This window comes from Triturus cristatus, chromosome 9 (genome assembly GCF_964204655.1).
Source record: "Triturus cristatus chromosome 9, aTriCri1.1, whole genome shotgun sequence".
NCBI lineage: Eukaryota > Metazoa > Chordata > Amphibia > Caudata > Salamandridae > Triturus > Triturus cristatus.
The window spans coordinates 184,933,188-184,960,049 of NC_140592.1; the positions used below are offsets into that span (position 1 = coordinate 184,933,188).

Consider the following 26,862-nt stretch of genomic DNA (forward strand, 5'->3'; position numbering starts at 1 on the left):
ACCCCCTCCATACACCTTGGTAGAAAATTCCCAGAGTGTGTGTGCCATTAGTTTTATATTTTTCAATAACTCCCACTTTGGGAGTTTGTATATAGAAAATGTGAAATTTGACAAAGGGCCTTCATTTTGGTGACTAACTTTGGTGGGCCATATGTGCGTCAGGACGGTGGAGTATTTTACTCCATAATCCTGACACTGAATTTTCCTGCTCTGAGTTTTCCCCGCCAAAAGCAATGGCTTCAGCTAGACCTCGTTCAATTGCCATCTGGCCTCATGGAACTCTTCTCGGATTAGCTCAAAACTTTGCTTCAGCATTTCAGCATCCATTTCAGACACTGAGTCCCACTGTAAAATCTCTGACCCGGATGAACCTACTTGGTGTAACCGACACGCCCTTCATCGCAGTCAGCCAGAAATCCAGCTTAGGTGCCGGACAACCTGGGCCACGACAACCTGGGCCACAAACTATTATTGGCCCTTTACTTTTTAATAGTATTTTTTTCACTTAAGTCTTTAAAAGTCACATCTCCAGTCTCACTTATTGAGTTTTTGTCATTTTGGTGTCCTTTTGCTTTTTATTACCTTATTCTCTATTTTATACAGTCAATTGGGATTATTATTGTGTTTTTTTTATTTACTTTTTACCTGTTTTGGTACTTCTAAATGCTTTATGTATTTTCTTCACGTTAAGCCTATCTGCTCTGTGCTAGAGCTGCCAGGGGTGAGCTCAGGTTTAATTTATAAAAACCTTTGACGGGAACTTACAGGTTAGACACTTAGGGCCTCATTTTGATGTCATGGGACCGACATCCAGGCAATCGGTCTGACTGCCACAGTATGATGCGGACAGTTGGAATGCAACAGTCTGGGGGATAAACCGCTGACTTTGACAGGCTCAAGGAGCCCATCGGGGCAGCGGTCGGACACTATGCCTTACAATGGAGGCCTCACCTGCGTAGGCACCACCATAGGGATTAGAATGTTCATTTTCCACAGCCATTTCATGGTGGTCCCATTGAAAAGGCTGTCAGAAAGGGACGTTAGGGGCCCAAAGGCACATCTGGTGCCCTCCAAACATCACACATGGTGCATGGATGTTTGAAAACATCCCTTTTTCTACTGCCACTTGTGCTCCGGCTTTTTTCCAGGCCGCAGCATAAGCCACAGTAGAAAAATGTAGTTCCCCACCACCTACAAGCTGGGCTCATCAACATATGGCGGGTGGGACCGCTGACTATTTGTCCTAATGAGGCCCTTTATTACTTGTGGTGGACTTCCATCCACCCCAATTAATGATTAACTTTCTTACATAGTCTAAACATATGTAGTACAGAAATATCTGTAAATACCCAAAACATTCCTGCAAATAAGAATGAAAAGGAGTACCAACAACTATTGTAATTTAACTTTGAGAATCATCCCCAATCAGGTTATATTATGCAGCTACACAGTACATTAACAGTACATGAATTGGAAATAATTAACATGAAATTCAAAATAATAAATGGAGACCATATTTGCTCCAACATTATGACAGTAAGTGCAAATACTTCAACAGGATTGGTATTTTCTTCAGAGGACCCCTCTTATTTTAATACAATTTGCATTCACTAATTGCACACACCCATATCTCTTTTCGGTTTCTTTACATTACGTTGACAGTCTCTTGGCATTAATTAATCCAGGATATGCGACCACAATAGCTGCTCATAGGAATATCTATACTTATCTCACATTCAATTAATTAAAAATATAGAGTTTCCGATAGCTTCTGTCTGTTGCAATCTCTGATAAGTCCTGCTCAAACTGGATTGTTAAAAGACTAGTGATTGTTAAGAGAATTATCTTATGAAACTGTAAATTACCAAAAAAAGCCTGCTAAAAGATGACTGGATCATTGATGCGTCACCACTAGCAACATACAAAATAACTTTTACATCTAAATGGTCAAACCATATGCTTAAAGATTTATATAATTCCTGCAGATTGGTCTTGTCAGCACCTAAAAATATGCAGGGTTTTACATGCTGTCCTTTTGGTTTATTCTGCTGTGATGATTTAAGGCCTCATTTAGAGTTTGGTCGGCAACCAGCCATCTGCCATATTTAGTGATCTCTGCCGGCCTGGAGGAGATCTGTGTGCCTTCAAAGGAGTCACCACGTAATGTTTGCTGAGTGACCTCTATGTGTTATATGGCCTCACAGGAATTTGTTTTTGCTTTACCAAAGCAAACTCCCAACGTAGGAGTTTGGCATTTGTGTAATAAAATACTAATGATCCTATAATAAATTGGGTTATAAGTTTAGTGGGGTAGGAGGGATGAGGGCCCCACTGAAGTAGTTTGAAATAATGTTAGTATTTTCAATATTGAACATAGAACAGAAGCTGCAAGTGCACAGAAAAAGGATGTCAAGCCAATACATATAATAAATTGGTAATAAATAGTTTAAAATTAGCTTTCACATAATACATAAAATAGGTAACCAATTATTGTTAGAAATGGAGGTCTCTAGTTGTCAAGGGTTTGCACCTTTGTCCAAGTAGGGATCCTTCTTCTTAGTCAGGGTAAGGGGGATACACTTTTAAAATAACCCCCGCTCACCCCCTTGGTAGCTTGGCATGAGCAGACAGGCTTATCTCAGAGCCACTGTGTAAAGCATTTGTGCACACATACAGTGATACAGTGAAAACACTACAAATGGATACCACACCAGTTTATATTTTTTTTTTATCTTTCTCTAAACCAAACAAGACCTAAAGGACAAAAATCCACCATGCAGTTATCAAAATATAATTATTAGAAGGTAAAAACAGTTATGTCCAAAGCAAACTATAGATGTGACACTTTCAACACAAAGTACCTTGGATGCATCACAATCATAAACAAAAACAGCCGCAGTGAGGTGATGCCTCGGTTCCTTATGCCCAGGGAAGGTGATGCCTTGGTTCCTTACTTCACTTCAGGGGAGGTGATGCGTTGGTTCCTTACTGCCACAGAGGGGAGGTGATACGCCAGTTCCTTACTGAAGGGGAGGTGAGGCATCAGTTTCTTACTGTGCTCCCTTTGCTCTTGTAGACTTGGCGCCCCTGAATTCCACTGGTGCCATTTAAATTACAGGCCCTGGCTACAGGTAGCTCTACGGATTTATAATCAAATTAAAATGACCAATGAGGTATATAATGATGTTACCATGTCTAGAAGGGAGAGCACAAGCACTGGTTATCAAGAGTAAAGTTCACATATATCCCACAGTTTCACCAAAAAAGGCAGATATCTGGGCGACCGTGGAGAAAGAGCCTGGTCCAACAGATTCTTACACCCTGGACTTTTCTTCCAGTGGGTGCAGGTAATATTTCTTTTTTATGATTGGGACTGCCAAACTTTCCTTGTGGACTGATGTACTTACATTGGTGGCCCCTAATCTTTCGGGTGGTTGGTATAAGGTTTCCGCCAGTGGAGCCTGGGGTTCTGTTGGCAAAAAAACATGATGACCTGCCCTACTCTAATTTGAGCAAGCCAAAGTCAGTTTACCTGACAGAGCACTCTGCCACGTTTACAGTGGAGCGCCTAGTCTGCAAAACACTAAACAAGCCTTAAATCTGTTTTTCCGAATTGGAATGTCTTAGAGGCTATATTATTAAGAACCATAGTCATATAGCTTCTATCCTATATGTATTACAAGCTTGTTTGTATTATTAATTTATATTGTAAAGTTGATTTGGTCCTTAAATTGTTCTTTGAAACCCAATCCAATGAAGCATTATTATATTCAAGCTGCTTACAGAGCCACACTTTTGATGCTGGTTTAATTTCCCGCTGTGCTTCCTAACATCTCCTTTGTCACACAATAAACTAGCTGAATGATTGATGACAACAATATAACAATGTTTAGCATTGTAGAACCCAACACCCCTTCCCCACTTTAAATAGTGCTTTGTGATTTCTGAGTCCCAAGTGCATAGTTTTATAGTTTACTGATTTGAACCTAAACATTTCTTGAATCACACCAGACCTTTCCCAGTCAACCGTGGATTTCTGTAAGGTAATGGGTATGAGAATCACCTGCAAACAGGCATAAAACAAGACCACTCCTACTGCGAATTGCGCAAAGTGTGCAAAAGGGCAAGTTGGTAACGGATCTTTATACCATTACAGTGGAAATCTCACTCTCATTAACTCTAATGCCTTTTAGAATCACTCTAGCTGTTTATTAAACATGTTGCTGGATAAAAAGTTATGAACAATATAAAACCAAAGAACAATATTAAAATCACTGTCATATTGTGAAACAGTGGTGCAATCTAAACAGTGTTGCTCAAGCACACATTTACATTTCTGTGTGTGTTGTGTTCCTGCAGGTTTATCACAGGACTGGTGCTGCTCATAGATGAAATTGTCAGGGACATACCTCAATTTAGGGGACATTGGGTAGACAACAACTTTCTGAATGTGGTTGGAGACTTTGATTTGTCAGCAAGATGCTCCCTTGCATAGTGCGACCCAGAACGTCTTTTGTGTTGCCTAAATCTTTCTGCTCAAGTAAGTAAATAAGGCTATCCACCAAGGGTACATATAATTCATGTTATCTTGTCTCTCCTATCGTAGTTAAGGTCACCTTCATCCTAGGTCTGTCCTGGACATACTATGCTTTGATTCAATTTGATATTACTATGTACAATACATTTGCTGTCTCATTTCCTCTAACTAACTTTCCCAATCATGTCTTTGGTCCAAAGGTAAGATTGGTGAGGCCATTCAAAGATTTGTACAGCTATGGGTGTCAGTTCCTCCAACCTCCAGCCCAGAAGAGCTCTCTATAGCATTTGCACAGTTTATCTGTATTTTTCATTCAGACAACACCTTTGGTTAATACAACATCCTCCTCCAGACCAGCCATCGGGTGATACACTGCTGAACTGAAGATGTGCAGGTGCAAAACACAGCAGACAGGTAAGAAACTGGCATCAATCGTACACCTCTGGATCCCTCCACACCTACAAAATCACAGCTCAGACACTAGAAGGATTGCATTCATCAGGTTAAAGTGTACGATTCTGAGCATGGGTGCGAACATCTGCTGACTATTTTATACCATTGTAAGGCACTGTTAGAGATACCACCATCCCAGCCAATATGGCCTGCATCATCCCCCTCACAAGAGTGGAATTATTGACTTGCTTCCTTCGCACAAAGTTTCATTTATATAGTGATATTAGAAGGTACATGGGTCAAAATAACCAGAAGATAGCCAAACTTGTCTTCAGACTTGACTGTCTTTCGGAAGAGATTCAAGATACTCTTCAATCTTGTCTGCTACTCATCCAAAGAAGCTATTTATGTATATGTGAAAACTTAATGCAGACAAAACAGGGATGTGGTTCTGTGGCACAGACATTTTAAGGAATAGAAGATTCTACCCCAACTGATTGGGTGCTCATATTTAGACAAGGAACTCCTCTGGGAAATCAAGCTAACTCCCCAGTTGTTTCTTCTTGAGAAAGATCCTTACTATCACCTCTCAGAAGATGACAGCCCTTTTAGTCAGTGCAGCCAAATTGATTATGCCAATGCCTTCTATTTATATCTCCCATCTAAAACCCTGCCCAAACTTCAACTCCTTCAAAACATGGATGTCACATTTTTCATCAAACGGTACAAATTTGATCATATTATTAAAGCCCACTGTGATCTTCATTGGCTGCCAATGGCGCGGAGGTCAGAGGTAAAATCACGATACTTAATTCATCAATCTCCAAATGGTAGTGACCACTAACCCGGCCAGATTTGCTGGGTATGTGACCACCTGCGCACTTAATGGCCAATTACGATGTGGCCCTAAAGGCTCTCACCGAAGGTGGGAGCCTTAAGGGCCGCATCATAATGGGCAGCGTGATTTCCTTTCCGACCACCTCATTATGATGGAGGTGGTCAGAAAGGAAACAGGCTAGTCATTCTGGCTGGCTTCTGATGGGCTTGGAGAGCCCATCAGCCAGTCGAAAGCCGACCAGTAATCTCAAGGGAGGGCATTTCTGCCGTTAAGATGACGATGCAAGGTGTCTGACATGGTTTCCATGCCGACCTGTCTGACATGGAAACCATGTTGGAAAGCATATTTGAGGGTCTCCAGCAGGGCACCCTTTGGTGCACGGCCCCTGATTGGAGTGCCCACCTGTTGATCCCTGTATCTTGTGGCAGGCACCTTGTGGCGCCTGCCACAGGGTGCAGGGATAAACTGCCCCTCTCTTTCCTTGTGCTACGGCTGGTTTACGGCCGTAACATGATCTCCCACTGAGGAAAGTGTGAATGCAACCGAACTGTGTTCAGACGCATTGCAGTGAGTCAGTCGGGACTGCCGACTGGGTGTCAGTTGGTCCCAGGACCGAGTCAGTCTCGACCAGAAGCAATTTTGCGCAACATCAAAATAGGCCCCTAAATTCAGCATCTCATTTTAGAGCTTTCGTTTCCCAGTATATATGAGCCCCCATTCGAAGTTCTTGCCCCAAACCATGAAACAATTGCCACTATCTGTTTGCTGAGTCTCAAATAATTTTTCTATTAACAGTTTCGTCCTTTAATTGAACTCTGCAATTGAGTTTCGGCACTAAGCCACCCCTATGTGGATATTCAGACAAAACTTGAAAAAAACATATCCCTATACCAAAATTTTGGTGCCGATTCCGATCCTGGAAAATTTTCCCCGTACGAATCGTATCCGGATTTTATTCCGTACGAATCGTACAAGTACCGTACAAACTGGCAAGTACGATTCGTATGGGGAAAAGTCCATACGAATCGCATTGGGAAAATTCCCCCACACGTCCTCGGGTCGGAAAAAGTGTCCGACACGTCCCCGGACGATTATCCGTACGAATCGGAAAAATGAAGTCCGAGCGCGCAAGTACGATCTGTCCCGTCCGTCCGAATGTACACCCTTATGGAAAAAAAAGACCGTCCGGAGCGAACTTCAATACCAACCATGGAGACATGTGCCCGCATACGTATGAGACGTACCCCCACCCGTGTAGTGTATGTACAAGTCGTACCCCCACCCGTGTATGTATGAGACGTACCCCCACCCATGTATGTACGAGTCGTACCCCCACCCATGTCTGTACGAGACGTACCCCCACCCGTGTATGTACGAGACGTAGCCCCACCCGTGTATGTACGAGACGTACCCCCACCCGTGTATGTACGAGTCATACCCCCACCCGTGTCTGTACGAGACGTACCCCCACCCGTGTATGTACAAGACGTACCCCCACCCGTGTACCCCCACCCGTGTATGTACGAGACGTACCCCCACCCGTGTATGTACGAGACGTACCCCCACCCGTGTATGTACGAGAGGTACCCCCACCCATGTATGTACGAGTCGTACCCCCACCCGTGTATGTACGAGTCGTACCCCCACCCGTGTATGTACGAGACATACCCCCACCCGTGTATGTACGAGACGTACCCCCACCTGTGTATGTACGAGTCGTACCCCCACCCGTGTATGTACGAGACGTACCCCCACCCGTGTACCCCCACCCGTGTATGTATGAGACGTACCCCCACCCATGTATGTACGAGATGTACCCCCACCCGTGTATGTACGAGTCGTACCCCCACCCGTGTATGTACGTATGTATGTATGTACGCGGGTGGGGGTACGTCTCATGGGGGTACGACTCGTACATACATGGAGGGGGTATGACTCGTACATACACGTGTGGGGGTACGTCTCGTACATACACGGGTGGGGGTACGACTCGTACATACATGGGTGGGGGTACGTCTCGTACCTACACGGGTGGGGGTACGTCTCGTACATACACGGGTGGGGGTACGGCACGTACATCCGCGGGGTCTGGAGGGGGGTCGGCGCGTACCGGGCCCCCAATTCCACTCGTATCGCGCCGTACTTCGCTTTTCCGGCACTTTTTGGGTGCCGTAAAAATATTGCCGTCCGGACTGGTGTTGGTACGATTCGTACTTCCTGGTTCGTGAAATGCAGCCTGCATGCGTCCCGACATCACGTTGGCGCTGTCCCGGATCACATTGGTATGTGTTTTTACAGTCGGTCAGTGTTGTTTCCGACTCGTACGGAAATGGTGTTTCCGTACGAATCGTACTTGCAAGTTTGTAGGGTTATTTTACCGGGTACGAGTCGTACGGAGAAAACCCTCCGACCGACGGTTCGTACCCGGTTTTTCCAGGATCGGAATCGGCACCTTTGTGTCTAAAAGATTGTGATATGGAAATATCGTCAGCAAGAATATCGAGTTTGAGGTAAGTAATATTGATTTTTAAAATATCGAAGTCATTAATATAATTTGCAAAAATCTAGTTGTTTAAAATATAGTTTTTTAATCATTCTGTATTTTAGTATATATTTTAAATGTATATGATATAATTGTTTTGTGTAGTTATTGTCTTAGGTTTTTATTATATGTGTTACATTTTTAGTAGTTAATACATTTAATTTAATTCAATTTTGTGTTTTTTAGTTCCTTAGCAGGTTATAATCAATTAATGTAATATTATTTCTTTAATTGAGTTAATTGTGATTTAATCTTTTGAGTATATTTTATAGGTGTAAAGGGTGGGCAGTAATCATTTTTCAATTAATTAATTGGTTGTTAATTAATATTAATGGATTAATTGATCATTAATTATGTTAATTGCATAATATTTTTAGGTGCTGGTTGTGGGTTTATGGGGTAAAGTGTGGGAAGTGATTTATTTTAAATTAATTAATAATTATTTGTTAAGTAACATTAATTAATTAAATGCAAATTAATTTTGTTTATTGTGTAATTATAAAAAAAATAGGTGTGGCTTGTGGGGTTTATACGGATAAAGGGTGGGAAGTAATTTATTTTTAATAATTAATAATTTGCTGTTAATTAATAATAATTAAGTAGGTTAATTTTATTTAAAACATGTGTTAGGTCCAGGTTGTGAGATGTATAGTGTTAAATAGTGGGGAGTAAACTCATTTTAATTAATTTATCATTAGTTGTTAACTACTATTAGTTATTTAATTGAAAATGTATTATTTTAAATGTATAATTATGTTTTTTTTTTTTTATTTAATTTTTGGTGCAGGCTGTGTGGTTTCTAGGGCTAAAGGGTGGGAAGTTAATTTTAATTAATTAATATTCCGTTTTTAATTAATAATATTTGTTTAATTGATCATTAATTATGTTGATTGTGCAATTACATTTTTTTCTTTTAGATTTGAGATGTAGGTTGCGGGTTTTATAGAAATATGAAGTGGGAAGTAAATTAATTTTAAGCAATTAATAATTATGTTTAGATTAATATTAATTATTAATTTAATAATTAAATATTTCAATTGTGTAAATAGATTTTTGTTAAATTTTATGAGTGTGTTGTGTATTTTTTGGGGGGTACATTGTGGGAAGTACATTAATCATAATTAAATAATAACTAATATTTAATTAATGAAAAACTGTTTGTTGATATCAATTATTTACACTACTAATAAAAATATATTTTTTTTAAGTTAAGTTTTATGTGCAGGTTGGGAGTTTTGTGGTGTTATAGGGTGGGAAGTAACTAAATTACATTTATGATATAAATAATGTTTTTGTCAATAAATATTTTCTAAATAAAAATATTTATTTGTAGGGATTTCTGATATGTATTTAACATTGTAATATGCTTTCATTTTTAAAATGTTTTAATATTAAATATATCTGTATTTTATTTTTCAAAATATTAATATTTTTTATTTACTTTGTTTTTAAAATAATGTTATTTCATGTTGAACTAACTGAAGTGGGAATAGTAAATTGTAGGCCTTCGCTTTCCAACACTTTCCCTACTGTTTCATTTATTGGAGTGGGAATAGTCAATTTTACCCATCCAAAATCCAACACTTTCCCTACTGTTGTACTGATGGGAGTAGAAATAGTATATTTTACCCCTCCGCTATCCAGCACTTTCCCTACTGTTGCACTTATTGGAGTGGTAATAGTACATTTTACCAATCCCGAATTCAACACTTTCCCTACTGTTGTACTAACTGGAGTGGGAATAGTAAACTTTACCCCTCCGCATTACAACTGTTTCCCTACTGTTATACTGGATGAAATGTGTATTGTAGTAATTACCTATCCGCAATCCAAAGCTTTTCCTACTGTTGCATTTATTGAAGGGAGATTTGTAAATTTTAACCAGTTTTATTATTTTTGTGTTGCGTGAAGTGGGAGAAGCACATTTTTTTATATATTTATATATGAACACTACAGCATTTTGCAGTCGTGCAGCCAGTGATGAGAGCACTTCCGGGTCCAAAATTAAAGCAATAATTTATTGGCAAGTTATCAGCATTGACAGACGCGTTTCTACATGTCGCCTTCCTCAATGTCAGTGTAAGTCAAAAACTTTGTGCATTTTAAATCATATGTTTCAACGTGATCTGGCCATGAAGATTAGTCTCAAGATGGTGCTGAAAATGATGTACTTGATTGGCCCTTACCCAGCTTCCCACAAGCCCAGTGTGCGATGACTGCCAGTAACAAAGAGCTGATTAGGAGGAGCCACTCCATATGAAGTCCAAGCAGCTCCTAAACTTGAAGCCAGCAGTTGGAGACATCCCCTCATGGAGACACTCCACCTAGACACCCAGTGACCCAGACGGTGGCCACACTGTCCCTGAGGATGGGCCCTGACCACCCAGATGTGTAGCTGAAAGCTGCCAGCCAGAGCTGCTGGTGAGTGGGGCCTTCAGACTTTTCACACCTCAGCCTCACGGATACCTATATTACATTAATGTGATGTCTTGGTCCCCCACACCATTCTGTTGCTGATGTACAAGCAAATTTGATCACGATACTAAAGTCCACTGTGATCTGCATTGGCTGCGGACTGAGGTAAAATTACAATACTTAATTCATCGATCTCTGAACGATGGTTGTACAGTCCCTAATCAGGCCTAAATTGAGTGGTATGTGACCACCTGCATACATCACTCGGCATCTCATTTTAGAGCTTTAGTTTCCCAGTTTAACTTCTCAGTACTGGTGCCAAAAATGTGGAACCAGTTACCACTCGCTCTTCACTGAATCTCAAATCATGCCATCTTTTGTAAAGTACTGAAGACTCAAGTTTTCTGTTGACAGTTTCCCTTTTTGATTCAACTCCACAATTTAGTTTCAGTTTCAGCACCAAGACACCCCTGTGTGAATATGTGCTTAAAGTATTTCACTCATTCAATCATTGCTTGATTTTCTTTGTCAAAAACCAATGTTATTGCAGTGTTTGCAAATCTCCGAGCTACAGTACACAACAGGCTATAATCTCTGATGAAGGGCTATGTCTTGACAGGGTCTGGCACTACACTTTCCGGCATGAGGAGTCTTCTGGCGTTGTTGGGGAAGTTCTGGAACAAGAAACTACCTCAAGAATGTGGAACATTCTGCAAAAAACAGCAGCAGTAGCTAGAGGGAGCACTCTGTCCAGTCGTGGCCAGCAGCGCAAGATAGCAGAAGCAGTCTGCTACTGCTCAGTGCCTGCTGCCTAAGATCCTGCATCATCTTGCCTACAGTGACGTTCCGCACATGATTTATACACTGCTTTCTGATTAGACGGATGCGGGGATTTGATTATTAGTGTCTATCTGCTAGAGGAGGCTATGTGATGATCAGAGGCAGCTTAGTCGCTCTCGTCCACAATAAAGAGTGGTCCTACGATGGTGCTGGAAATTATGCACTTCAGAGCCTGATTGGGCTTACCCAGCTGCCCCAAGCCTAGTGTCCTAAGTAACAGTAACAGAGGGCTGATTAGAATGGGCAACGTTTTGAACCAAGTCCTGGCAGCCCCGAAACTTGAGGCCAACAGTCGGAGCTGCTGCTGTGGGTGGAGGAGCCCCCTTGTGGACATACCCCGTGCCCAGAAACCCGGTGACCCAGCGGGTGCAACAGAGGGTGGTCCCACTAAACCGAGGGTTGTTCCCCACCGTCCCAGAGGAATGGCTGAACATTGCCAGCAAGAGCTGTGGTGAGTGAGGCCAACACACTCTTCACCCCTCTGGCTTGTGGCTACCAATAGCCCATTAGTCTGCGGTCTTGATCATCCCCCACCATTTTGCTGTTACTCTACAAGCAAATGTGATCATGTTACTTAAGCCTACTGTGCTCTGCATTGGCTGCCAATAAGCTGAGGACTAAGGTAAAATCACAATACTTAGTTAATCGATCTCTAAATGGTAGTGGTACTGCTACTAACCAGGACAGAATTGCGGAGTATGTGAGTACATATTCACATCATTCTGCATCTCATTTTACAGCTTTAATTTCCCAGTTTACCTGGGCGAACCTTTTCATTTCTGGCCCCAAAACTGTGGAACAAATTGCTACTCACTCTTCGCTGAATCTCAAATCATGCCATGTAATCCGCAATTCAGTTTCAGCACCAAGACACCCCTGTGTGAACATGTGCTTAAAAGTGCTTATTGCATTCATTAATTTCTTGATTTACTTTGGCAATCTCCGATGCTGGTGCAATGTTTGTAATTCTCTGAAGTACAGTACCCAATAGGCTATGACCTCTGGTGAAGGGCCATCCCTTAGCAGGGTTAAGAGCCACAATTCTCAGCATGATGAATCTTCTGGCATTGTATGGAAAATTCTGGGAAAAGGAACTAGCTCAAGAATATGGAAAATTGTGAAAAAAACAGCAGGCTTTCTGTGTCACTTGGAACAAAGTCCTGCCAGCCCCAACACTTGAGGCCTTCAGTTGGATCCACTGTTGCAGGGAACAAGCCCCTTTGTGAAGCAACCCTGTGCCGGAAATAACTGAAAAAACAGAGAGTTGTCCTGCTGGTCATCAGAATGGCCCCATTAACCCAGAGGTGTGGCTGAACACTGCCAGCCAGGGCAGCTGGTTAGAGCGGCCTTCAGACCTTTCACTCCTTGGCCTCATGGCTGCCTATAGCGCATTAGTATTGGGTCTTGGTCCCCACCACAATTCTGCTGCTGCTATACAAGCAGCTCACCCACCCGGTACCTAAATATAACATCAGAGGACTTATCCTGCAACTAGACCTGGGAGGGACAGGCTGGATACGGTGCTGAGTAAGGCACCAGAGTGAAATGGTGGCAGAAGCAGTAATCTAGCAGCGGGGCAATGGAGTGTGGCCCTCCCTGAGGCGAGCTGCTTGAAATTGGATGGGACCTCATTTAGAATTGTGATTGGACTGACCCTCAGGCCAGAGTTATCCTTTCAGTGTATGAAGCTTTATTGCAAAACAAACCATTTTCTTTCCTCCCCAACCCCTCGTCCTGATCATTACATCAGTCATTGCATGGAGCACGTTGGACTGTTTTACTACATCAGGAAGTCCTGAAATAAAAACTGCGAATAGGCTGCTCATGCCGCCCCCTGCCCCGGGGCATAGGGGGGGCCAGGACTGTCTGGTCACTTCCTTCTTTTTCTATCCTGTGTATGTGGCCACCACGATACCGCCCAAAATTGGCATGATTGGGAATGAAAAAATCCACCCATAGCAGAGTAAACTTTATAAATTCACTATTATCCTCCCAATCCAATGGTGTGGTACTCTCAAGTGGAGGTTGGCAACAGACCGCTACAGACCCCAGACCTTAAGGAGGGCACAAGTTTTACTACTAATGTTATTCTTCACGTCATACAGTCCTCCAGACTTGCCCTAGAAACTAAAACTGGAGCGGTGAGGGTGAATGTGGTGTCCCTCTGCCAAGACCATCGCAATACTCTCTCCTGAGTCACAGAGGAAGAAGGCCATATCACTACACTGGAAAACACTGTCTGTACACTATGCCAGACCATCAAGAAGCTCCAGAGTTCAGCAAGAGAGACTGCATGTAGGATGGAAGGACATATAAGGTGCGATAATCTCTGCCTGCCTGATTTTGCGAAGGGAGTGGAAAATCCACATTCAGAATTATTTCTTGATTCATGGCTCCACACTTTCCTCCTAGAAGACCAAATATCCTCCTATTTCTAGATGGAAATAGCACATTAAGCAGCTCGCAACAGCCCTCTCCTGGGGCCCAGCCACGCCAAATTATTACCTGCATCTTAAACTAGGGACAGAGACCCTATTCTTCTATCAATAAGGGAGGTGGATGGTATTAAATATGAGGCTCACAATATGCTTATCTTTTCTGATTACACTTGCATAGTCCAAAGAAAAAGGAAATCCTTTGAACAGGCGAAATAAAAGCAAAGAGCGATGGGTCTTGAATATATGCTTCACTACCCTGCATGACTCAAAGTCCTCTTTCATTATACAGCTTTGTTCTTTAACCATTCACAGCAAGCCTGAGAATTGGGTAGAAGAACACTCCCCTTTGAACCAAGGGGGTTAAAGGTTGTCCAAGGCTATTGGAGAGGTGGTGAGAAGTAAGCAGCAACAGGATGAAAAGTAAAATACCTTTTTAATATTTTGTTGCAAATATTTTTATCTGTGACCAAATGTTTGGTTTTATTCTTAATAAAATAAGTGCATTTTTAATAAATTTGCTCAACACTTGGCCTTTTTGATGTGGTGGTGTTATGTTCTGGTGATACAGTTGTGGGGTTGGGTGTACATGTTATGATGTTTCAAGTTATCCAAAGGGGATTACTTTTCTGACTAAGGTCTAATTGGTGCCCTACTCCTTTGGTGTGAAAGGGCCCCTCTCATTTATTTGTGATATCATGCTAGATCGACAAGCAGCCTGGGATGCGAATATCTCTATCATCCTTACTGGAACTCGAACTGATCTGGAATCTTGGACCTCATTTTTTTTTTGTATTACAAACAATCCATACATACTTCCCACTACCTTCTTTCAAGAACTCCAAACATTGATTTTAAATTTCTTTGGCTAGGCAAACTTCCTAGGGTTTCTCTTGCTAAATGCACTCTACTTATGTATGTATGATGGTAGCCTGGGTACTGCTGACATATGGCTTTATTACTGGGCAACGCAACTAGTACCAATTGAAGACTGGCTACATGGAGACCGTCATGACTCCTTCTTATCATCATTTAGAAACAGTCAAGAATCTGGGGATTTTTAATTTACTATACGGGGTCCTACTCCATTTTAGCTTCATCTAATGATGAGCCTACCACTCCTTTGTTGGTGTGCTGCACTGATTCACATGAAATGGATTAACAGACATACAGCTCACACTCCCCTCTTGTGGTGTACATGGCTTAATCATGTAACGTGCCTTGAAGGCTGTCATATCTAGGACTTCATTGGCGCTGTGGGACATTTGGGAAGGAGATCGTATTTTCACATTTGAACATCTAACCAGGGAATTTCTAATGCACAAATCGTAATTTTTTGGATACCTCCAAATCTGTCATGCATTGAACTCCCATAGAACAGATTTAGTGGGTGTGCCAGAATACAGTCAACTGAAGGCTAAAATACCAATGGGCTTATTGGGTCCAAAGGGTATATCCAGCTATATAGATTCATTTGTCTCAATGGCCTAGACCTGTTGTAGAAACATAGCTCAATCTGTGGTCATAACATGAGTGTGCTGGATGATGATGACTGGCGAGATGCCAAAATGGCTCCCCAAAAACTTTCCTTTCCTAATAATCTCTGGCTGATTCAGTTCAAATACTTCCCTAGAGCATATTACAGTCCTAACAGACTCTGGAGAGTAAGGAGAGCTAAGTAGTTTGCATGTAGAAAATGTGTTGACCCAGGAGGATCCTTTAATCAGGTAGTGTGGTCCTGACCCCTTTATTGCCCAGTACTAGCAGATATTGCACAACACCTTGGCCAATGTTCTTCATACCCCCACGACATTAGACCCCAAAGTACACTGTTAGGAATCATGGGGGGATGGACTAACTCACAGTCAGAGATCACAGATGACAACTGGCTTCTTTTTTTGGGGAGGGTGAGTTTTATTTAGCGCAAACTAGACCTGAAGGTTTCAGAGCGCTTTACATGAGCACCAGTTGCGTTACAGATGGACACATTCATTTTATTTTTGGTTAGGCATGGGAAGATTAAGTGATTTGCCCAGAATCACAGGATAATGAGTGTTTCTGCCCAGACTCAAACCCACTTCCCCAGCTTCGAGGTTGACCGCCCAGCCGTTAGGCCACATCCTCTCCCCGAAGGATGGTTGCTTAGCAAGACATTGCTTGGTACTGTAGCATCCCGTAACATCCCCCTTTGGTGGTTTGGTACTGGCTTCTTAGTGGATTCGCAAGTCATTGCTTGGTCTGGAATACGGCAAGAGGGCAGAAAAGGAGATACATAAAGATAGATGTTGCGTTCAAAAACACATGAAAATATGGAGTCCTTGGACTTCCCGACACAAATGCTCCTGATTGGTACTCATCTGTTCTGTAAATTATTACTTATGTATGATGATTATGTGGGTTGTGATACACTTTTCTTAAAAGAAAATTCAACCCTGCTGTATGTGGTGCATGTGCTACCTTTCCTTTGATGGAGTTTATTTGTTGTACTATATTTAATTGGAATACAATGAAATAAACATATATATATATATAAAAAGGAAAGAATATTGAGCTACTGTATTCAGGTTGGGCTATGTGGCTCATCTTTCCAGGAATTCTTGTTTCTTCAGCTAAGAGAACGATTTTTATTGATGCTTAAAAAGTCTTCATTATCTGAAGGAGTGTCTTCTGACTGTTTGGAATTTCAATTTAACATAGTTATTTATTTGTATTACTAAGTGCAGTTAGGCTCTGAAAGTGTTATTATTTCGGTTATTGAGCATTCGCCTGGACATTGTTTTAAACTATTTCTTAAAAGGACACATCTTGTTCTATTTTATAAGTATACATATTTGATGTGCAGAGTATTACCTGGATGTGGCAGAAACAAGTGTGGGCAAAGCAGTCTCTGTAGTTTACCGTAGACTATTGTCAAATTCAAGCCGGTTACATATCTTTTCATTCTTTGTGAGCACAGTTTGGGCAGATTTGTTTATTCCTTTTCGTTATTTTCTTATTTAGATATCTCTATTCTTCTAGTGAAGGTCCTCCAAAGCAGTTGATGTTCCAGTCTGCTCCTCAGCCTACAGGGTTTCACCCTTCTCCTAACTACTTCTAAAGATCTGATCTCCAACTTTAATGTGATTGTGTTGGAGGCTAAAGATACCAATAAAAGGGCATTTCAAACTATTTGGGGAAAGGTCATATGGAAGACACAGCGCTGACGGGATGGGAGGCCCTATGGCAGGATATACACAAGCATTCACTCTGTGTAAGAAACACATTCAACATAAGGTGCTATACGACTGGCACTATGTCCCAACCAAACTAAACAACATCTTCCCAACACCGAGTCGCTGATGTTGAGCGTGTAGAGTCAAAAGGGCAATATGTTGGATATGTGATGGGAATGTCACAAACTGACCCCGTTCTAGAAAGGTATCAGCAAAACACTAAAAGAAATGTTGGGATTCCCAACCTCAAACATCACAGAAGTTTTTCTTCTGGGATAACGCCCCCCAAACATGAGAAACATAGCAAGGACTGATAGCCCCCTTGATTGGGCATTGTTTAGGTGCAGCTAAGCTGGCCATTGGTTTTTTGTGGAAAAAAAGGACCCAGCATTATTAACTCACTGACATTATTGACTATGGGATATATTAGCGATGAAGTGTTTTGTATGCAATGTTAATGAAGAACATATGAGATCCGAAGAGTACTGGGACACTGCAAAACTATCTGTCATATGGTCTCACTACTGTAGGGTGTCCGCTGTGAATTAAAGCTCTGGAATTGTTTAATAAAATGGGAACGCTGGTTATATATGATTGCAATTGTGGAAAATGAAGGGTAAATGAAACTCACAGAAAGGAAACTGAAATCAGTGGTAAATATTCTATTACCGGTGTTTTGTTGTATGATGACCTATGCAATCTAGAGGTGGGGGTTCTATAACTTTAGTATTCATTACATTGTGGTAAACATGTTCTGACTATTGATGGATGAAATATTTGATGGATAAAATATGTTCACATAAAACAAATGCCAGTTCAGGTGATTCAAATGATCACAGAGCTGACTTTGCAGTGTAATCAATGCAACCACCAACAGAATTTCGCTTTACAAAAGAACAGAGGGGAAGGCCCATCTTTCTGACAACAGGAGCCCGGCCGCTGTACAGGCGCAAGAGTTATCCAATATAGATGCAAACTGGGAAATTACACTCAACCTATAAGCATTTCACCAACTTGTGCCGAAGACTGCGCATGTATGTCACTACTCAGCGCATTTCAGACATGACATTTTATTAAAACTTAACAATTTGGGATAGAAATTTGAATACATGAAAGGTGGAAAATCAAAACGGAGCGAAAAACTAGTGAAGTTGCAGTAACACAAGCTGAGTGCATTGCGGTTTTAGAGTAAGTATTCAAATGTTTTTTCGAGTTAGTTTGAATTAATGAAAATGCGTATTGGTTGTGCACGAAGCCGGACAGTAGGTGCATGAGTAAGTTGCAGGAATTGAGCCTACGACCAGATGGGCCACCTGGTAGGGCGTAGTCAGAGGCTAAAAACTGAAATACCTCTAATTACACAGAATAAGACCGTCGTGTGCATGTTTCAAGAAGAAGAAACATTGTATGAAACAGTCCCGAATACAAAATCACAGAACCATCCATTTCCCTTTTCTGACGTAATAGCTATCATTTTTCTTCCAACTTTAGTACAAAGTTGACACTTCGAACTGCCGTCTTTCTCTCTCCTTACTATATTATCTGCAACTTTTTACGTAGAAGAGAAACAGGTATTACTGTGTTACTTTAAGTGAAGCACTTGTACCAATGCACACTTTTTTCTGGCACTGTTTTTAAGATTTACGGTTATCAGTACAATATTACACGAATTCAGTGCTTAATTTGGATGGGTGGTTTCAGGTGGGGCCTACCAGCACTCTTTTTTGGGGACCAGCATTTATTTTTCTCAATGGATTTTGTTCCAAAGGGAAAAACAGAAAAGGGGGGAAGGGAAGACGACGAGAAGAACAGTGACAAGACAAGAAAGAGCGGAAATCAAGACCACGAGCTCTTGGCACCCCAAATGTCGATAGCACTGGCTGCGGGTTTGTGTGAACAACTTTTGACCTCACACTTATTCTTTTACAAATTTTGGGGCATATCAGCAACGAGGCGATAAAAAATTATCGCCACTTTTGCGTCCGTTTTCAGGAAAAAAGCGGCGATAATTTTATCGCCTAATCAGCAAGGTCACGCTATCGCGTGAAACCTTGCATTAGCGCCTGAATTCTGAACGCCCTGCTTTGCATCTCTAATGAGATGCAAAGTGGGAGTTCCTGCCCTGACATGACTGGAAAAATGTCGCTAAGCGACATTTCTCCTATCATCAAGCCCCACGCTATGAAGCATAGCGGCAAGAAAAGTAGCGATAACCCCTGTTATCGCTACTTTCCTTACGCCTGCTTCAGGACTGACTTAGCCATGATATCCTATGTAAGGTGGATATCATGGCTAAGTTTGCCTTGCCCTATCAACAAGCTAACGTCAAACTTTGTGAGATTATCGCTGGGTTTCCAGCAATAATGTCACATTTGGCAGTTAGCGCTAGGATTTTTATCGCTTTTGAGATAAGCGTTGCTAATAGCACGCTATCTCAGCGTTAAAAATCCACGTTAGCCGGCGATAATTATCCTAGCGCTAAGTGCGCTTAGCGATAATTATCGCTGGTCCTTGATGATATGCCCCTAAGTGCTTCACCAATTGCATAAGCTTTGCCCCTTACTGGTCTTCTCCTACAGGTTTTCTGCATGAATGTAGGTTTAACAAGCCTTCTTTAGGGCAATTCAACGGTTATAATCAATAACCAGCATGAAAACATTTATTGAACATTTTTGCTTACCCCATTAGTAAAAAACAGAACGTAGACGCTCATTGAACTTTTTGGGTTACTTTAAAAGTATTTACCAACATAGCATAAAGAAACCCACATTGTTGTCGTTCAAAAAAAGATATTTTCTTTGTTTAGTACACCTTTCAGATGCTTAAGAAAAAATTCGAACTTGAACTAATTACACATATTTCTTGCTGATCGGAAGTAATTATGAGAACAAACTCCTATTCAGTGTAGTCAACAAGGTGTCCTTAACAAAGCCTGACGCTCAGAAATACTCCAAATTTAACAAAATTAAATAATCTTGCACTCATCTTCTCCTCTTTCGAAAACGACAATCCGACTAAAACGCAGGAGAAACTGTAGCTTGTATCTACCTTCCTCTAGTTTAGGTAAAGAAATCCTTGACTCTCTTGGATCACTGAGTCGCGTCATTCACCCCGGTCTTTCACTGATCCTCCCTTACTTCCAGTTCTCTGTCAGAAGTGGGATACCACTTTGTTGGTGCCACCAAACAGATTGCGGCAGCTCAACAAACGCATAATTATAGAGCTTCCCTCTCAGTTAGGCGCTCTACTGACAAGTGAGAAGGGCTTAACCATTCTGGGCTAAGGGACCGCGGCCCTTATATGCAGTACATAAACAGAGTCCAGTGTAATACCTTAACCAAGTACTACCCTGGGAGCATTGCTGCCTTACAGCATCCTCAGACAACTCTGCACACCTTCAGGAAGTGCCTCAAGACCTGGCTCTTAAACTGAATCGGGAGCTGCACCCCCCCCACAAGCGCCTTGAGACCCTCACGGTGAGTGGTGCGCTCTATAAATCCCTAATTGATTGATTGTTTGAATGCAGCCAGCATTGCATAGTCTACTGCTTATTCCTCCTAGTTCCAAAGGTACTTTCTCATAGAAAGTGTGCACTCAGTTTTCTTTGCATCATCAAGTTACATGATAGTGACATCTCTATGCATACAGGACACTAGACTACCAACTGCTGTCAGGCACACAGTCAAATCCAACAAAAGCAAACACTACAAATGAAATGCAGTTGCCAGTAAACAAAACAAAACTGCGAGCCTCACCACAAGTCCAATTCGGGAAACACTCAAGAAAAGAAAGTAGTGCACGTGCTCGCAAAACATCGGTAAAAAAGCACAGCAAATACTGTAGAACATATTCACGTGGGTCACATATGTAAAGTTAAATAATTCCCAAACAATGGGAATCAACCAAATTAAGTAATAAAATAAAAGGACAATAGCAGCAGCGCTGAGCACCTATGATAAACACAAAGTACGGCATGCCTAACTCACAACAAATGCTCCTCTGTTCATACCTATTTAGAAGTATAGAAGATCCTCCTGCCCAAAAAGTACTTCAACTAAGCGAGTCTCAATACCTACTCATCGTAATCCCAAGGAAAATTCCATAAAATGCACAGTGTAAAGGATGCACGATGTAGGGAACGAACATAAGATCCTTGCTGTCGCTGAGTAATCACGTGTTTCAGTGCTCGCAGCACAGAGCTATCAGTCCAAGAAAACCTCTCTAAAGTTTTATATCTCATTGCTAAAAGTTGCTAGGAGCACCATATCAATATCTCCATGCCCAAGTAGGAAAGACCTTGGTACTAAAGGAGATCTAAACAGGGATCTGAAATACAGGGAACGTTGAGGTGAGTTCCACAGGCACAAACAGCACATTCCAGTCCTGCACAAGGTCTCTTTGAGTCTTGGGCGATGGCAAGCAGGCAAGTCACTTTGATTTTGGACCTCTGCACAGCAAGAAAGTGTCACAGAACCCAACTGGGTGGCTAGAACAAACTTTGTTTTGCACCAATGCTAGTAGTGTAGCTGATTGGCCTGTGATCAACATGCCACCGGACCATAGCTGGCGGGCACTGCACAAGAGCCATGGAGGGAGGTCCCCGAAGAGTGAAGAAGAAAAATGTGGGCATGCAGAGTTGAAAATGCCAACTTTTTACTGTCAAGGTTTACCAGTTTCATAATCTCCAAGTTTTTCCACGCAAATCTCACCATGGAAAAAAAAGTCTGCTCGTGCCTTGAAGTGAAATCCAGAATACTTGTTACATTTATGGTTTGAGAAATTATTTCATTTGTGTTTTTTAGTGTATTTACAGATTTCAAATATGGCCACTGAAGGCAGCACAGCAGTGTACATGGGAACAGAATATGTAGCCAACAAGGGAGGGTACAAGGACATGTGAGTATGTTTACAAATGAACTTAGAAAAACAAAAGTTGATCAACTCCATTTACTCTTATGCCCTATGCCTCCCTTTCCCACTACCTTCACCTTTCATGCAACATTTCTTCTCTCTGTCTTTTATTATGAAGAACTCTCTTTAGATCCAAATCAACTAAAAACTTGATGAAATGACCTTCCAGATTCTTTCCAATTCATGAAACAGAAAAAGATCCACCAATCAACCCAAATCTCTGTTAAACATACACAAAAAAACAAAACATAACAAAAATGTTTACTAAGACCTAATTTTAAGCATTGGTGGTTTGAAGAAAGTATGGCTCTAGAATGATCCAATCAAGCCGGAAATCCTGGTTTGGGTGCAAATGAAGTTTGCTCTCAAATTGGTAAATACATTTTTGAATAATTACATGTAAAACGTGGCTTAATTTGCGCATGGAAAAACTATGTCATTCTGATATTTACACCCCAAAAATTGTAAAAAAAAAAAAAAACTTGTGGTACTATGGAGCTAATCATCATTCTGGGGGATAGAACTTGAAATTATGTGGTAAGTACACACCAAGTACAAAACGCACCTCACTGTATCTGTATTTACTGAGTGCTGCAATAGTGTGGCCCCCATAATGAGGGCCATTGTCTTTATTTGACCACCAATGTCAGATTTAGGTGAGAGTAGAATTTGGAAGTAAGAAAAGAGGCCTTAATCTCTATTATTTTCCTACACGAAAAAATACTTAACAGCGGTAGACTTTCCACTGCAAACATTTCTTAAGAAAGGAAACATGTCTTGTGCTGAGCCCAAAATCCATATTTACCATCAAAGTTGTGTTCCCTTTCTATAGCTTCATTAAGGGGGGAATTACAGGAAAAGAAAAAACGACTTACAGAAAACCTGTGGACAATAGATTTGTCAGTGCAACTACCCACTAAGCCTCTGGATCCAAGCATGGAGTCCTGAACTGAAAAATCTATGCAATGCATAAAGAAGCAAAAGGATCAAGGCGGGGACTTCTTGCTTGCTGGAAATCACCAGAGGATCTTAGGACAAAACATACATTACTGAGCGACTGAAAAGACATTAGTGAGAAACTGTCTACCTCAATAATCAAGAGTCCCTTATGCTGAACATACTAGCTTCTACTCCGGATGGCACCGGAAAGGCAAGCTTGGCTAGAGGCTCCAAGTGAACCCCCCGGATCTCATCTTTTTTTAAAAGCCACAGTTCTGTATGCTCCAAGTGAATCGGTAAGTCCTTTTGGACAAGTGAGAGGAAATGCCTCAGGGTCCTCAAAACTGCAGACAACACCTTCCAATTGGAAAATCATAGGAACACCCTTGCTGAATTTAGGAGGGGGAGACTCACTGTCACCAGAATTGACTCCCAATCTTCATACTCATGGGAACTCCTGGGGACTGGAGGTCCACCAGACAACAAGTTCTTTCAGGAGTGGCTAGGTGTGGGAGCATATCCAAAACACATGCACCCTGAGCAAATGTCAGCCACTGCCTGGCATTTCAACATTCTGAAAGTTCAATTTTAAGACAGAGGGTTTTGTCCTCAAGAAGAAGCATCAAGACTAGTTGAGTACATAAATGAAGCCCAGTGATGGTGACATTCGCCATTAAATTGCTTTCTTGTGGTTGTGTGATGGGGACATGATGGTCATGGTGGTGAAATTTGTCATCAAATTGTTTTCGTATGGTTCGATACACTACAATGTAACATCGCACAGTGAGTCAGTGCAAGATCTGCTGCTGAAAAATCCACTGCACGCAAGGCAGATGGACATTTCTTATGGACCTCATCCAGCATGGTAGAGACTCAGAAGTAGTCCACTTAACCATGAAACCCTGCCATCTCAGAGTATCAATGGAAAACCAATATCAGTTATTTACCTTGTTTCAGCCCTAATCCAGCCATAACATGTACGTTATTACTTTCATGTTCTTTTACGATGCTGGCAGACCGGGACAAAGACTAACAGTGGTTTCTGTAACTAAATCCTTCTAGATCGATGGAAACAGGAAAACACTGGAGGATACTGGGAAGGCCAGCATTTCTTTATACTGAAGTTTCATGTATCAGAGCTGTGACCCTCCTTGTATGTAAGGCCTGAGACAGGAAGGATGGCATGCAAAGCCCTTTGGCACTAGTCCTTAAATAGCACATCTACACACCTAGAATTCAATAAATAGGATGTGGTCACCCTATCAAATGTTTCCAGAACACAATACAGTTTCCACATCACCAAAAGCTGAATCAGACTGTGGTCTCCTACAAAAAATAAGAAATACGTACAATGTCGGTGAACTGCTGAATACAATACTAGGCCATACCGGTGGCAGAATGTTGGCTAAAAACAACAAACCATGCTTTGGCCTTTTCCCTCAGTGAAATAGTCAAAGGATGTTGACACTGACTCCTTTTAATTAGGTTTATTTTTGGCTAAAGCATGCTATACTGTATAGACATCAAAAGGTGATACAGGAGTAATTCACCATCCATTTCTGAAGGTAAACAGATATTGTACATACAACTTTTATGTTATTCTTTGTTCCTATTTGCAGGATAACTTTGTTGTCAATGCACATTGTTTTAAAAAAACCAACAGCATTGCGTTTATCATATCATATATGCCTTGAGAAATAACCAGCAAATGCGTATCACAATAATGCAAAAACAAGGTTTATTAAACAAACTATAACAGCACATTATAGTAGCACGTTAAGAGATATGTAGTAATTTAAAATATAAACACACAAAAACTACCAGCACCTACAATATACACAGTGAAGACTATCTGACTAATGCCATATGATGGGCAATGAACTTTCAGCTCACGTGGGCTTTCGAGGGTTGTTCAGCCCTGCTGGCTATGGATGTCACTTGACCTGCAGATTTCACTACGAATAAGCATCAGAGAAACAAACAGTGACATTGCGCGACTGGCCAATTATCTTCCTCCTTCTTTGCTCGACCCAAATACGAGAAGGATTTAGACATAAGAAGGAAAAATACTGAGCAGGATGGCCAATGCAAACGTCTAAAGCATCTGTGCATGCACATGACGAAAGGCTTGCAGCAATGGTATGCATCCCTGACATTTACAGTCATTTCTGGAGAGAAATGCATAGCCAGGCAGACCCAGACAGCAGAAAAACCTCGACATATGTAACAAACCAGCACACATGAAGGAACTGCAATATTTAGGGAGAATCATGCTGTCTACGACTATAAACATGCAAATGCTTAATTTTTGATGTATTTCCGTTCGCATCTCATTCATGTGGATAATGCACGCGAAGAGATGCAATAAATAACGCCCTCACTTCTCCAAACAGGATTCTCTGTATGCATCGGTGCAGAAAACCATCAGCGTTACCACATGACCTGGACTGTTTTTGTTTACACCACATCCCTGAATGGCACGTTTGAAAAGTCCCTTTCCCTCCTTTTTTATTCCCGGGCAAATACAGAGCTGGAATTTCGATCTGTAAGGGTGGTACCTTGCCAGGCGTCGCACTGATGCCAAAGGTGTCAAAGTGAGGGAACCTTTAACAGTCAAAGCCCCGCCGTGAACAAGCCCTCTGGAGCCCTCCCCGATACCACCTGCACATACACAAGGCGCGAGCTTTTTAAAGCTCCCCTGCTACGCAAGTGTCTGAAAATAGACCCCAAGTGCCTTCTGATCGACAATTACAACGCGGTAATCAACAGTGCCTAAGCCATTAATTACGGCAGGCGGATCTAGGCGCCCATAAAGTGCCTTCGACAATCTTATCATGTTTTATCACTCATCGTTTTGGCTGCACGCGCGCATGTTTTCTTCCTGCCATATTTCTGAGCAAATGGTACACAAAACACTGTGCAAAGGGTTTGGAAAACAGCCTGTCCACGGCCATTACCATCACTGCCTCGTAGACGTGGTCCGTAACAAGACATTGGGGATTTCAGTAGTTGTTTAAAAAGGCATTCAGTTTAGAAACTTACCCATTCTAGGACGCGCAGAAACGCCAGGGGCTCCTTCACCGTTTTGAAAGACCCCGATCCCACCAGCTTTGGAAGCGTGAAAAAATACAAGAGAATCCGTTGTTCAGCTGATAGTTTCTATTTTTTAATGAAAGCGATTCAAAGCGCCACTTGCCTGAGGCGAGGAAAGCTCGCGCAAGCATCATTCTTACCTGATTTAGAAGATCCATGCCTTTCTCGACCCCTCGAGTCCAAAACAAAGTAGTCCGGAGAGTGTAACAAATGGCAGGTGGAGGGAGTAGCAGTCAGGGCAACTATTGATGGGGAGGCTGAAGATTGCTGTGCAACCGCTGCTGCCACCGCTGTTCCAGCACAGCCAGCTCGGGCAGGGAAGGATGCAAGCGCTGCCAGCTTCTGAATGAAAAACAAGCACAATCTCTCTTCAAAAGAAGCAAGAGTAGGCTCAACCTACAACAAGCATTGGCATCGAAAGTAGGTCTCGCGTTTGGGACTTTATAAGTGTTTAGCATGATCTATTGGTTTTGCTGATGTTGGTAAGCTATGTTGTAGAGTATTGTGGCTGCTGTGCAGCATGTTGATGAGTTATAATAAAAAGGTGTTCTAAGCATTTTTGTTACTTTATATGTCACCAAGAAGACATATAAGTATACAACTGAACGACCATATTAAAAAGTGTTTTTTATTAACAATGTTTTCTATATTTGTTGTCCTTGCATTAGTAACAACTTCTTACTTCCTGTTTGTTATAGGGTTTTTTT

The 26,862-nt window shown here is 41.7% G+C and overlaps 1 protein-coding gene across 1 annotated transcript in view; it reads right to left on the reverse strand.

Moving 5' to 3' along the window:
• SYNPR (synaptoporin) overlaps window positions 1-26,486 on the reverse strand; it is a 686,271-nt gene extending 659,785 nt beyond the window's left edge. Inside the window, exons 1-2 of the mRNA XM_085624707.1 lie at window positions 26,296-26,486; window positions 26,105-26,170 (exon numbers count right to left, since the gene is read on the reverse strand). Coding sequence (XP_085480833.1) covers window positions 26,105-26,170; window positions 26,296-26,313 — 84 coding nt within the window. The 5' untranslated portion in view covers window positions 26,314-26,486. The remainder of the gene's footprint in view (window positions 1-26,104; window positions 26,171-26,295) is intronic.
• Between the last annotated feature and the right edge of the window lie 376 nt (window positions 26,487-26,862).